This window comes from Leucoraja erinacea, chromosome 3 (genome assembly GCF_028641065.1).
Source record: "Leucoraja erinacea ecotype New England chromosome 3, Leri_hhj_1, whole genome shotgun sequence".
Lineage (NCBI taxonomy): Eukaryota > Metazoa > Chordata > Chondrichthyes > Rajiformes > Rajidae > Leucoraja > Leucoraja erinaceus.
This window is the reverse complement of record NC_073379.1, coordinates 23,462,101-23,475,831: the sequence shown is the minus strand read 5'-3', so window position 1 is coordinate 23,475,831 and position 13,731 is coordinate 23,462,101. Positions and strand designations below refer to the sequence as shown.

General features: G+C 43.2%; 1 protein-coding gene across 2 annotated transcripts in view; it reads right to left on the bottom strand.

The window, feature by feature from the left end:
* htt (huntingtin) overlaps positions 1 to 13,731 on the bottom strand; it is a 201,683-nt gene that overhangs the window by 168,645 nt on the left and 19,307 nt on the right. For both annotated transcript variants that reach the window (XM_055632294.1, XM_055632295.1), the window contains exons 3-7: positions 11,829 to 11,949; positions 10,354 to 10,413; positions 8,902 to 8,981; positions 7,086 to 7,224; positions 102 to 243 (exon numbers count right to left, since the gene is read on the bottom strand). In XM_055632294.1, coding sequence (XP_055488269.1) covers positions 102 to 243; positions 7,086 to 7,224; positions 8,902 to 8,981; positions 10,354 to 10,413; positions 11,829 to 11,949 — 542 coding nt within the window. The remainder of the gene's footprint in view (positions 1 to 101; positions 244 to 7,085; positions 7,225 to 8,901; positions 8,982 to 10,353; positions 10,414 to 11,828; positions 11,950 to 13,731) is intronic.

The window sequence follows — 13,731 nt, the reverse complement described above, 5'->3', positions numbered from 1 at the left end:
CCGACTGTATTACTTCAGCAGTTTATTTTTCGCTCAAGCTTCCAACATCCGCAGTGTCCTCTGGCTCCACACTTGTAATAATTGAACCATAACAGTCTTACCCAAAATCACATTCAAAAGCCAGGTATAGAAGTACTGAGTTTTTCTCGAATGTTGACAGATGCCAACAGCAGAGCTGGCTGCAGTTCTACGCATGGTTGGAGAACTCGATTTTAGGTTCCCAATAAAGGTCTTCAACAAAATCTGAAATTTAAATATTAAATACAGGATAATTAAAAACTATTGTCCAGTTGAACAACAATGGAGAAATACTGGTTAGGATGTATTTTCTTTGAAACACAGCAGAATACACAGGAGTCTCCCGCAACATATTTTTCAGCAATATAGCGGCATTGTTCCGATTTACCATTGATTCTTACAACATCTGATATTGATTACATCTGAAGCACATTTGAAAATGATGTTTATCCTTCTGAGATTGCCAAAACATTGATAAACCAAAGACTAACTATCATTTCAATTGTTAATTAAGTGAGCATTTCATGGAAATGCAATCAAACAAAATTGAACTATACCATTAGTTCATAAGGACATCAGTCAAAGCAGTAGAAGTAGGCTGTTTGGTCCAGTGTCTATTTCGACATTCAATCATGGCTGATCTATCTTTTCCTCTCAACCCCATTCTCCCCAACAACCTTTGATACCCTTACTAATCAAGAATCTGCCAATCTCCACTTTAGAAATACCCACAATACCTCCACAGCCATCTGTGGCAATGAATTCCACAGATTCACCACCCTCTGACTAAAGAAATTCCTCCTCATCTCCTTTCTAAAGGTACGTCCTTTTATTCTTATATAGAAGGTACAAGGAATGTAATCAAAAGCATGGTCAAGAAGGCAGTTTAAAGAAATGTTTTAAAGACAAAGGATTGAATTGTCTTGAAGACACGAGTGTAAATAGAACAGACATGGAACATAAAAAAGGTAACTGCTCTCCGGCCCATCATGTCTGTGCCGAACATGATGCCAAGATAACCAATCTACTCTGCCTGCACATGATCCACATCCCTCCATTTCATTTATCCCATCTGCCTATCTAAAAGGAGTTGGAATCTGATGCAGGCCAGGGTATAAGAATAATAATTTTGGATGACCTTCAGCTTGCAATATGTGCAAGACAGAAGGCAAGTAAGGAGAGCATCAGAAGAATCCAGCCGTCCGATAGCAAAGTGGAGATACAGAGAAGGCAATGTTTCAGAGATGGGAATAACCAACGGAAGACAAATGCATTAAATGTTCTTAGCATGCACTTCATCACGAGAAAGAGCACCTAAATATCTGAGATGGTCCTACTAAAACCATCCGAGTGTTTCCCAGCCAGAAACCTGAATGAACCAGGAGATCTGCATTCATCTGAGGACCAGACCCCGGGCATTCAAGTCCGGTGACACAGAGGTGCATAAGAACTCTAGATGTGACCTTGATCAGGCCATCACAAAAGCTAAAAAGGACTTTCGCTCCATACTGGAGGATGAGGTGGATGTTCAGTGACTGAGGCAGAGCCCGGAATGCCATTACTTTGCACATGAGAAAATCAGGGGACAGATCAAGCCCCAGTGAGGCATCACTCCTACACAAGATCAATGCATTCTACACACACTTTGACAAGGAGAATGTTGATGTGCCCTACTGGCCCTCAATAACCCCCCGATGGTATTACAATCACAGTCACAAAGGCTGATGTCAGAAGATGCTTCAGGGGGGTAAACACTCTGGAAGTGTCTGGACCTGATGGCATATCCATCACTCTTGACTTCTATGGTAATGGGATAAAAGGCTGGGACTACTCTAAAGGAACAATGGAATAGAAGTAGGATGGGATGAGAGAGTGGAAAAAGACAAATAGATTATTGGTGTGAACAAGAGGGTAGAAACTTAGTGTGGTGTTGATCTAGTTGCTCTTCAGTCAGCAGTTCCCTAGACTGAGAGGGTCTTTCCACAGTAGTTGTACTGCAACTCACTCCAAACGATATTAAAATGTAGATGCGAGGACAAGTAGACGGATAGATACTATCACATCTGACGTGCCACACTACAGCTTTCTAGCACTGAATATAGAGACTGAAATAAAAACAAAAATGATGGAAAGTCAGTCAAGCTGCATCTATGGTTTGAGAACCAGGGTTAATGTTTCAAGTAGTAAACTGTTCATCCGAACTGGGAAGCTGCAGAAAGGCAGGGTGGGTATAGTGAGGAAGGTTATCAGAGGACATAGGAATGGACAGGTCAGTTGCAAATATGAGAGGAGGAAATCCAGATGGGGTCTAATCGTGACATGAGTGAGATAATGCACTTTGTGAGGTCAAAAGTAAGAGAAAGGTCCGTGAATTAAATGCAACCCAGTATGTGCTTGATTCATCCAACGTAGAGACTGCCGTATTGTGAACACAACATACAACACTGGAATAGGAGATGTACAAGTGAATCACCGCTTCACATGGACAGTCTGTTTTGGTGGGAAGGAAGTGAAAGAACAAATGTTGCAACATCCTGTGGTCACATGGAAATATGTCATGGGGGGTGGGGGGAGATGAATGTTGGGAGCAGCAGAGGGGGCTACAGAGGGGCCCCTGAGAAATCTGTAAAGGGAAGAGATGGGATGGCGTGCATGGTGGTAGAATCTCTGAAGAAAGTTGTGGAGAATGATCTGTGGAGACTGATTGGAATGGAAGGCGAGGACTTTGTTCTGCCCTGGAAGGGGGGGGGGGGGGGGGGGGGGGGGGGGGGGGGGGGGGTGAGGGCAGAAGCACAGGAAATGGATGAGATGAGGTCAAACACTTTGTTAACCATGGTAGGAGGGAAGCAATGGTTCAAGTCAAAGTTGTCACGCGATGTCAAGCAGGATCCAACTCCTCGGCCTTACACGGGAAGGGATAACATATACAGTGCAATCACATCCGATGGAGTGGGGAATAGCTGACCTTGGCAAAGCAAGTGCAAGTGCTCATGGATTTTACCAACTCATAGGGTGGTTGTTTTTGGCAACAGCTGCAAAAAATAAACTGCAATTTCAGGAATATGACAGACTGAAGTTCAGATTAAGCAGAGCGATCCCAATCTAGTGACACTGATGATGCAGAACTCACACTGTATATTGATGTAGTTAGACATTAGGCTGATCGTCTTATTATTTACAAGATTGAAAGCACCATCACTAAAGCATTGATAAATTCAAATATAAACATGGACACTGTCCAAAAACTGTTTCCACATTAAAAGACACAAATTTGCAAGATCAAATTTAGATTAGCGATACAGCGCAGAAATAGACCCTTCGGCTCATCAAGTCCGCGCCGACCAGCGATCCCTGTACACCAGCCCTGTCCTACACATTAGGAATGCATTTTTTTTTTACTGATGTCAATTAATCTACAAAACTGTACATTTTTGGAGTGTGGAAGGAAACCAGAGCACCCAGAGGAAACGCATGCAAGGACGTACAAACTTCGCACAGACAGCACCCTTAGTCAGGAATGAACACGGGTTTCTGGTGCTATAAGGTAGCAACTCTACTGCTACTCTACCGTACCGCCCCTAAAAACTCCTGTATCTCTGACTTGTATTCTCAGTAAAAGTGCCCAAAAATTGTAAATCATATGCTGTACGTATTGTAATCATTGATTACATCTATCTGGAGAAAAGTCTGAAAATTATGCCATTTTCAAGACATCTCTGAAAGCTGTGCTAATCTCAAGAATGAGGCCAGATCAGAAAAAAAATACATGACATCAGCCACCACATTTAGCTGATGATGCGCCATTGCATTCCCCAGACATCAGTGACAGCACATGAGCTGCGCTGGCATGTTTACAATCCAGACTTAACAAGAGCAGTCAGAAAGAGAGCTACTTCACACTGTTGGTACAAAGATCTAAACGAAGAACTGGGACACTTATTATCGCACCTATCTTTCAACAGCTAATGCAATTCTGAGAGCCGCTTAAGAGCCCAATGGTTAATAACCATTTCACTGAGACTCAATATAAATCTACTTTTGTTCCTCTAAATAAACAAAGTAATTCTCTTTGGACTTTAGAGATACAGCGTGGAAATAGGATATTTCGCCAACCAAGTCTGCGCCAACTAGCGATCACCCTGTACACTAGCACTATGTTACACACTAGGGACAATTTACAATTTTACCGGAGAAAACCCCTGTGGTCACAGGAAGAACCTACAAACTTCATACAGACAGCACCCATAGCCAGGATCAAACCCAGGTCACAAGCGCTGTAATGCAACTCAACCGCTGCGCCACTGTCCCACCACTTCTCAAAGTTCTTAAAATTAAGAGGGCATGGGACAGAAATCTGATTGCAGTTCAAAGTCCACCTTACATTGACTGGAATCCTGTCCCATTCCAAATCCAAAGATGGACTCTCAGTGCTGGAGTAATTCAGTGGATCAAGCAGCATCCCTGGAGATCAAAAATGGTCAGACAGCATTCCTGGAGAACATCTACGATCTCCAGGGATGCTGCATGACCCGCTGAGTCACTCCAGCATTTCGTGTCCATCTTTGGGTTTAAACCAGCATCTGCAGTTCCTTGTTATTTCATCTAGATCCACTTGTTTTGGCACATTTCCCCATTTTCAAAAACCCTTTGCATAGCTTAATTAACTTGTGAAGCTTCCTCTATTTTTTTCTTGATTAATTTTCAACGATTTAATTGGTCTTTCTGGGACACAAGACAATAAAGCACTCTTGATTCTTGGACCCCTGATCTGACTACCTTCCCCCCTCAACCTACAGTGCTCCACTGCTATTTTGTTGCTTGCTACCCAGTCCAGAGTACAGATATAGGATAAAGGTATAACGTTTAGTGCAAGATAAAGTCCAATAAAGTCAGATTGAAGATAGTCCAACGGTCTCCAATGAGTAGATGGTAGGTCAGAGTGCTCTCTAGTTGGCGATGGGATGGTTCAGTTGCCTAATAACAGCTGGGAAGAAACGGTCCCTGAATCTGGATGTATGTGTTTTCACACTTTTGTACCTCATGCCCAATGGGAGAGGGGGAAGTTGGAGTGCCCAGGGTGAGATCCATCCTTGTTTATGCTGATTGCCTTGCTGAGGCAGCATGAAGTGTAGATGGAGTCAATGGAAGGAAGGTAGGCTGCTTCCACAATTTTCTGCAATTTCTTGCTGTCTTGGATGGAGCTGTTCCCAAACTGTGTTGTGAAACATTACAATAAAATTCCTATGGCGCCTTGTTTTTAAAAGCCGCAAAATTGCATTTCAGTTCCATTAAACGTTATCCCAAACTAAACAAAAGAATGCTTTCAAATATTTTTACAAAATGACCCGGCTCTAATTTAAGGCAATGCCCTTAGGTGGAGGCAGATTTGATAGTGGTGTTTAAGAGGCTTTTAGAAAGGCACATGGATATACAGGGAATGGAGGGATATGGATCACGTGCAGGTAGATTAGCTTAAATTTTTTTTGCCATTATGTTCGACACAGACATTGTGGGTACTGTGCTGTACATTTCTATGTTCCATGTTCTAATTCACATTTTCTTTTAAATTCCTTCGCCAGAGGAAGTTATTTCCCACTATCTATTAGGGTAGACAGGAGAAAACAATTTTCTGATAAGTTGTATTTACATAAAGATTTGTATTTACACATAAATTAGGGTTCCATTAGCGTGATACAATTGAAATTTACAAGGTACTCAAGGACACCAATAGTGAAACTTAAGCTTCGTGGCGGGGAAATCTACGACAGGAGTGAACAGCCGTATAATAGTGCCAAGACTTTCAGAAGTGAAAGTAAAACATTGTTAGAAGTTTGCAACACTCCACCACAAACAGACCGATCAATTGTTTGTTTTAAATCCGAGCCAGATTGCTCAATATCATCTAACGTTGAAGCTATGAAGGGAAATAGGTCAAAGAAAGGAACATTGGAAATGTCACATATCAGTCACTCTCAAAACACGACATATAATACATTTGACCTTTGGAGAAGAGCAAGTAACTTCAAGGTTAAAAAAAGTTTCTAGATTTCTTTATATCATAGAGCACAGAAACTGGCCCTGTTGCCCAACTCACCCATGCTGACCGAGGCATCCCCTTCTAAACTAGTCCCATTTTCCTGCATTTGGCTCATATCCCTCTTAACCTTTCCTTTCTATGTACATGTCCAAATGAATTTTAAATGTTGTTATTGTACCTGCCTCAACTAACTCCTCTGGCAGTTCATATGCCCATCACCCTCTGTGTCAACTAGAACAGCAAAGTGAACACCCGAACAGAGAGAAGTATTGTCAACATCCTGAAATAAAATTTGGTCCATCAATATTTTTACAAAACTCCCGACACAGAAAATATTTCTTCTTTTGTCAAGAACAAACTGCTGGAGGAAGTCAACATCTGTGAAGTGAAATGGACAAATGACGTTTCAGGTCAGGTCCTTTCCTCCAGCATCTACAGTTTTCTTATGTCTTCATTTCTTCTATTGACTAAGTTCCAAAATAAAATAAAAATCAAGGCTTAAACTTCCCTTACGATATTGACATCAAATCACTTAATATGCCCCATCTGTACAAAAGTAGTTTGTGCTCTTGACCAAGTTTTAACCTACTTACTAAAAAGCACCTTCAAATAAATGTTTAATTAAACTTAGTAGAAATATATGGATTATACATCAATATCAGAGCCTTGTGTTTCTCTCTTTGGAAAAGTTCTGTAAATTGCTATGTGGGGTCATTACTAAAAATAATGCACCAGAGGCAGTATAAAACCCAGTAGAAACGCTGGGCCACCGTAAATGATGAGGACCCAGCAGGGGGTCGCCGAGAACGGGGGACCTGGTAGGGGAGGCCGTCTGCTGCCACGTCCAGCGGCAGGCAGAAGATGGGACTGTTGGGTGAACTTATGTAACTTTGTCGGTGCCAGAAACGTGGCGACTTGTGTACTGCCTACGCGAGGTTCACCATATGATTTTACCGGGTTGTTTGCAAAACAAAGCGTTTCACTGTACCTAGGTACACATGACAAAGTATCATTGAATCACTGAAAGTACCTTGATTTCTCCGTCATTGGCAAAGTTTCCCAAAGCTGCCATTATCTTTGGCACGGCACCAGCCAGCGTCTCCTGCACAGATTCTTCCGATCGCTTGCTGATCCTGGCCAGGCAGGGAAGCAGATTCACAAGATACGGCCTAGTCAGGTAACAAAGGTAGGTTTAAACATAAGCAATTTTACTCATTGAAGCCAAAAAAAATTAATCGTCAAGGGAAATGTCCAATATTTGCAAATACACAATCTCTGACCTTAGTGCAAGGTGTACGTGCATTAACTATTTATTCATAATTTACAAAACCTTCAGTACCAGGTATATACACAGTTCATTCTATAGATGACCAATCAAAAACATTCAGTTAACTTTGAAAATGTTTATTATATATTATTTGTGGATTGTGTTTATGACTGTTTAGCTGCTGCAGATAATTGGTATGAATATTGATTTCTCTCATTTCAAGTAACCATTGCATCCCCCTCTCTCTCTGTCCCTCTCCCACCCTAGTCACCCTACTAGTTTCACTGTCTTCCTGCTTAATTTCACTGTTTGTATCCACTCCTTATCACCTTTTCCAAAGGCAATAATGGACCAATGTGGACTCCACCTTTCCTTGATCATCGTTGCTGGCTTTGATTTGTTCTATTCATACATTTCATTCATTTGTTCTTTGTACCTTGTCATACCTCTAGTTTCCCTCTCCCCCATATCTCAGTGTGAAGAAGTCTTGACCCGAAACATCACCTATTCCTTTTCTCCAGATATGCGGCCTGACTCGCTGAGTCACTCCAGCATTTTGTGCCTATCTGTGAAATTCACTGTTCCATTTTCGGCATATATAACAAACTCTTAACAATCAGAGTGAATGGCAGTGCTGGCTAGAAGGGCCGAATGACCTACTCCTGCACCTATTGTCTATTGTCTCTTGACATCCTTCACCTGGTCATTGTCTATGTAAGGTACTATTTGCTGCAGTAGGAAACAAGGAAGTGAGAGCTGCTCAGAACCACGACACTGAAATTGAGAGCTGGGGGATCGATTTGCTGTTCCTAACTTTAACAGTTTAGTAAGTCACCTGTGGGTGATTATTTATAATGAGGGGTATGATTAAAGAGACGTACAGAATAAGGAATGGCTTAACTATTCTCTTATCCCATCTACTCTTTTCAGCCACAGAAAATGCACGGGGACCTGGACGATTAACAAGATAAAATACCGTCACCACTTCTAACTAATTTTCTTTTCTTACTCGAGCGTTGCCAATAATATGACCATGTAGAAAAGTCACATGTAGATACAACCCAGCTTTACATGGGAGCAAAATAATCAGGCATCGTTAAATGACAGGTACATGTGCAGAAATGCTGGAAGAATTCATCTAGCTAATCAGGCGGCATCTGTGAAAAGAGAAACCAATCGACATTTCGGTTCATCGACCCTTCTTAAAAATCTAGGGAGTGGGAGGGGGGAGAGAAAAAGTGGAGGATTTGCAATTTAAAAGCCGAGCTAGGGGGAGGAGAGGTGCAAAATAAAAACATACATTTAGGATCAGATGACAAGGAGCCCGAGCAGTATTAAGATATTTTAAAGAAGAATCAGAGAGGAAGTAAAAGGAATCCTGGTTTAATGAACGATAATTAATCCTACACCCAAACATTCCTCAGCACATTTCAGGAGTCATCTAGGAAGCACACTACTTTCAAAACGCAGACTTCGATAGACTTGAGAAAAGGAAACCCTGAAAACTCCACGCTGGTACAGCTTTTACAAAATAAATTACGAACAAATTAAGAACAATGCACACGAAGAGGTAACTGACCTGCACTTCTGTGGACGGACAAGGTGAGCCAGCTCAGCGAATCTCCAGAGCGCAGCCCGCAAGCTTCTTGATGAACCATTCTGCGAAACAGAGGAAAAGAATAACTGCATGTTGAAAGATAATCGATAATGCAATTCCCAAACCTACCTTTTCTCCAGATGAAAGTTCATGGAATAGATTCAGAGAGTTACTCCTAGTCATAAACAGTACCACTATTGCTGGGATTTAGGCTTGCCTGGAGGCATTGCATGAACTTCAACACCTTATGACAGTGACTCACTGGTTTCTTCAAGTGGAAGTGACAAGGGCATCAAGTGCAGGCTAAGTCAGAAACATTAATGTCACTAAGGTGGCACAGCGGTAGAGTTGCTGCCTTACCGCGCCAGAGACCCGGGTTCGACCCTGACTACGGGTAGTGGCTGTATGGAGTTTGTACATTCTCCCTGTGACCAAGTGGGTTTTTGCTGGGAGCTCCAGTTTCCTACACTCCAAAGACACACAGATTTGTAAGTGAATTGGCTTTGGTTAAATTGTCCCTAGAGTAGGATAGTGTTAGTGTATGGGGGGGGGGGATTGATGGTAGGTGCGGACTCAATGGGCCAAAGGGCCTATGTCCACGCTATATCTCTAAACTAATCTCATTAGTTATTAAAGTGTGGTGTGTGTGTGTGAATTATTTCCCCAGATTTTGAATAAAATTGATCACAAAACTCAATGTTTAACATCTAAACAGCGCTCACCAGCTGCGAACGTCACAATGCCCACCTGCCTCCAGGCGCCGCCCCCGGCCGCTTTGGATTAAAGCCCCGTGCCCAGCACAAGTACACTCGCACCACGCCTCCCGCAGCTGGACTCCCACGCCCTGTCCACTCCAGCTCACTCCCCCCCCCCCACATTGTCAAAATGCTCTGCAGATCGGAAGGTCACCAGAGGTCACCGGCTTTGAACATGGCGGCGGCAGTTATTGTCGCGCGGGACATTACTCCCTCTGGGAAACCTGCAATTCCTCCGTTGATCGCAGGGACACGGGGAATCATCACGCGAGAGCTGCCAAGGCTCTCCACATCACCCGAGGTCGACCCCGTCAGAGCCGCCCGCTCACCGAGTTTAGGTCCACCCTCTCCCTCTCTCTTCCCCATCCTCCTTCCCTCTGCCTCCTCCCTCCCTCCCACTGCAAACCCAACATGCTGCCAGTCGCGCCTCGCAAGTCCTTTGATAAAAATTGCGACCCCCCCCCCCCTCTCTCTCTCTCTCCCCCCCTCTCTCTCTCTACCCCCTCTCCCTCCCCCTCTCCCCACCTCCCCCCTCCCTCCCCCCCCCCCTCTCTGCCCCCCCCCCCCCCCCTCAACTGCATGTTGGGGGAACAGACCCAACAGGTCTGCACTTGGTCTAGTATAACTATAAAATCATTTATTAGAATTCATTAGAACATTCTTCCAATTGCTTACCCACCTTTTTAATTTCTTTATACAATTCTAGTTGTAACCGTGGCAGATTTGAATCAGTCAGGGCCTGTTAAATAAAAATAGAGATATTAGGTGCATGATTTTTAACAATATTTTTAAAATTAAAATACAAATTTCAAGATATTAATGTCAGGACTGTTCCATTTAACTATTCAATTACTAATAAAGCAAATAAGGTTCCAGGACAGGAATAAATATATTTTTTAATTCCTCCAATTCTATTTGCTCTTTCTTCTCTGCTGTGCCCTCAATACGTTGAAATTGGACGCCGCATGCAATGTCATTTTCACCACTCCTGGCACCTTGATTTTCAGCCGTTTAAACAGTGTGACTTCCTGTCTGCAAATTCAATATCTCTTATATTCTTCGAGGGGTCAAATGTAAGAGCATGTAAATGTATACAGCTAATGGCAAGATTTTTAAGGGCATTGATCTTACAGAGGGATCTTGGGGTCCAAGTCCATTGCTCCCTGAAAGCAGCAACACATGTTGATAGAATGATATAAAAGGCTTATCGTATGCTTGCCTTCATCTGTTGGGGCATTGCGTAAACGAGTCAGGGAGTCGCGTGGCGGCTTTATTAGACTTTGGTTTGACCACATTTGGAGTAATATTCCAAGCAATCCAGGGAATGAGGAGACTGACCCCAGCGGAAAGAAGAATTGGGTGAGCCGAGGGAAAATTGGGTGAGCAGAGGAAGAGGGAAGATGGTGGGATAACGTAGTAGACAGAAGTGTCAAAGAACATTGTGCTGTATGCAGAAGCTGATGGGGAGAAACTTTAGACCAGAAGGAACTCTCCCCATTCTGTCTGGGGGAAGGGGCAATAAGGGGCAAGGGTGAGAGCGAGATGTTGAGGAGATGTGGAGATACGGCAAGGGCTTGGTCAATCACAGTGGGGAGGAAGATACATATCCTGGGAGAAAAAAGAGAATATTTCAGATGTCCTGGAACGGAAAGCCTCGTTGAGAACAGAAATCAGACAAGTCTACAGAAATCGGAAGGACTTACATTGGCTTCTGGTTCAGCAATGGCTCTGTCAAAAATAACACCCCTCTCTCAAATTCTCTTGTTGGAATTATTGGTAATTCTAGTTAAGCAGAAGCCAATGTATGTCAGTGGTCAAAGAGTTGGTGGGTAAATAAGATGAAATGGACAGTGCTATTGTCACATCCAACTTGACCAGAGACGATTGGAAATAATCCACAGAAAACACAAGCATGAGCGCAGGCTTCAATAAATAAACTACGTAGATAACCAAAGGGTACCTTGCCACGTACACAACACATTCTCACAGATTCTCATAACATTCACCACATTAAGCACATTTTGTTTCCCCATATCACCACAAATTAACAACTTTGCTCTGGAGAACGTGGATAGGTGTTTAATGCACAACTATCAGAAACACAAGCAGAATGTCAAAGGCATTTGCAAATGTGATTCAACAATGCTGACTTACCTTAATAATTTTATTTAAGCATTCATCTGCCACCATTCGGACATCTGACTCTGCATCATCACAACACAACAAAAACATTTCCATTGCAATCCCCAGCAACTTCTGAAATTCTGGCGAGTTCCTAAATAAATATAAGCATACATGGTTATAAACTGAAACATTTTTCACAAAGTCTAGATTGGAATTCATTTTATTCCCCCAGATGATTCCACATCATGTCATAGGTCAGAAAATAAGGAAAAAGTCTCAAGAACTCTTTTACTGTTACACATGAAGTATTAAGATAGGGCAGCACAGTGGTGGGATGGAAGATTGCAACCTTCACGTGGTCCGCCCTGTTTCGACTAATGCAATCAACTCGACGTGCACAAACGGAAGATCAAATAGAACAAGTTGTCCAACAACTTTAGGCTGTGCACGCCACACGAAAGAAGAAGAAGCACAGTGGTGCAGCGGTAGAGTTGCTGCCTTACAGCGTCAGAGACCCGTGTTCGATCTTGAATATGGGTGCTGTCTGTACGGAGTTTGTACATTCTCCCTTTGACCTGCGTGGGTTTTCTCCAGACGCTCCAGTTTCCTCCCACACTCTAAAGAGTTTGTAGGCTAATTGGCTTCGGTAAAAATTGTAAATTGTTCCTAATGTGTGCAGGATAGTGTTAGTGTGCAGGGATCGCTGGTCAGTTCGAACTAAGTGGGCCACAGGGTCTGTTTCCGTGTTGTATCTCTAAACTAATTATAAGAAAAGCTTTGAAATAAACAAAAAAAGACCAAACTGCTGGAGCAACTCACCAGGTTAAGCAGCATCTCTGCAGAACGTGGAGTGACATTTTGAGTTGCGGAGGGAGGAAGCCAGAGAGGTAGAGGTGGGGGTGGGGCAGAGAGGGGGTTGATGTTTTATAGGCAAGTGACTAGACAAAGTCCAGACTGAAAGTGTGAGATAAGGAAAGAAGATGTGCGAACTGTGAAGCCAGAGGAAGGAATGTAGGCGGAAGCTGGGAAGGAGAAGGAATGGTAGCTTGCTGAGGTGGGGAGGGGGGGGGGGGTGTTGGCAAGTGTATTACCACACAAAATGTGAATATGTGCCTTTCCTCCTGTTTGCATGTGGTCTCACTATGGCAATGGAGGAGATCCAGGACAGAAAGGTTAGTATAGGAATGGGAAGGAGAGCTAGCATGGTAAGCAACCAGGAGATCCAGCAGGCTTTGTTCAGCGAAGTTAGGACTTATCACTAATGGGACTAACATTGATCTGCACCACGGGCAGCATGGACAAGGTGAGCCTAAAGGGCTTGCTTTTTTGGTTAGGAAGGAACTGCAGATGTTGTTTTATACCAAAAATATACACAAAATGCTTGAGTAACTCTGCAGGTCAGGCAGCACCTCTGGAGAAAGGGAATAGTTGACGTTTTGGGCCGGAACCCTTCTTCAGAGTGATAGTGGTAGGGGTGGGAGGCAAGAAAATGCCAGAACAGATCAGGGTCGGCAACAGATGATCTCAGGAAGGGTGGTGTCCATAATTGCCCATTGTTGGCTGGGCAAATTATTGGAAGCCGATGTTGCAGTGGCCACATAGGAAACACTGAATGCAGTAAAGTGTTAGGTAAACTGTTGGGACTGAAGGCAGATAAATCCCCAGGGCCAGATGGTCTGCATCCGTGGCCCTAGAAATCGTGGATTCATTGGTGATAATTTTCCAATGTTCTCTCGACTCTGGATCGGTTACTGGGGACTGGAGGGTAGCTAATGTAACTTCATTTTTGAAGAAAGGAGGGAGAGAGGAAACGGGGAATTACAGACCAGTCAGCCGAGGGGAAGATACTGTAGTCGATTATTAATGATGTTAAAGCAGCGCATTTAGAAAGCAATGACGGGATCGTTCAAAGTCAGCATCGATCTATGATGGG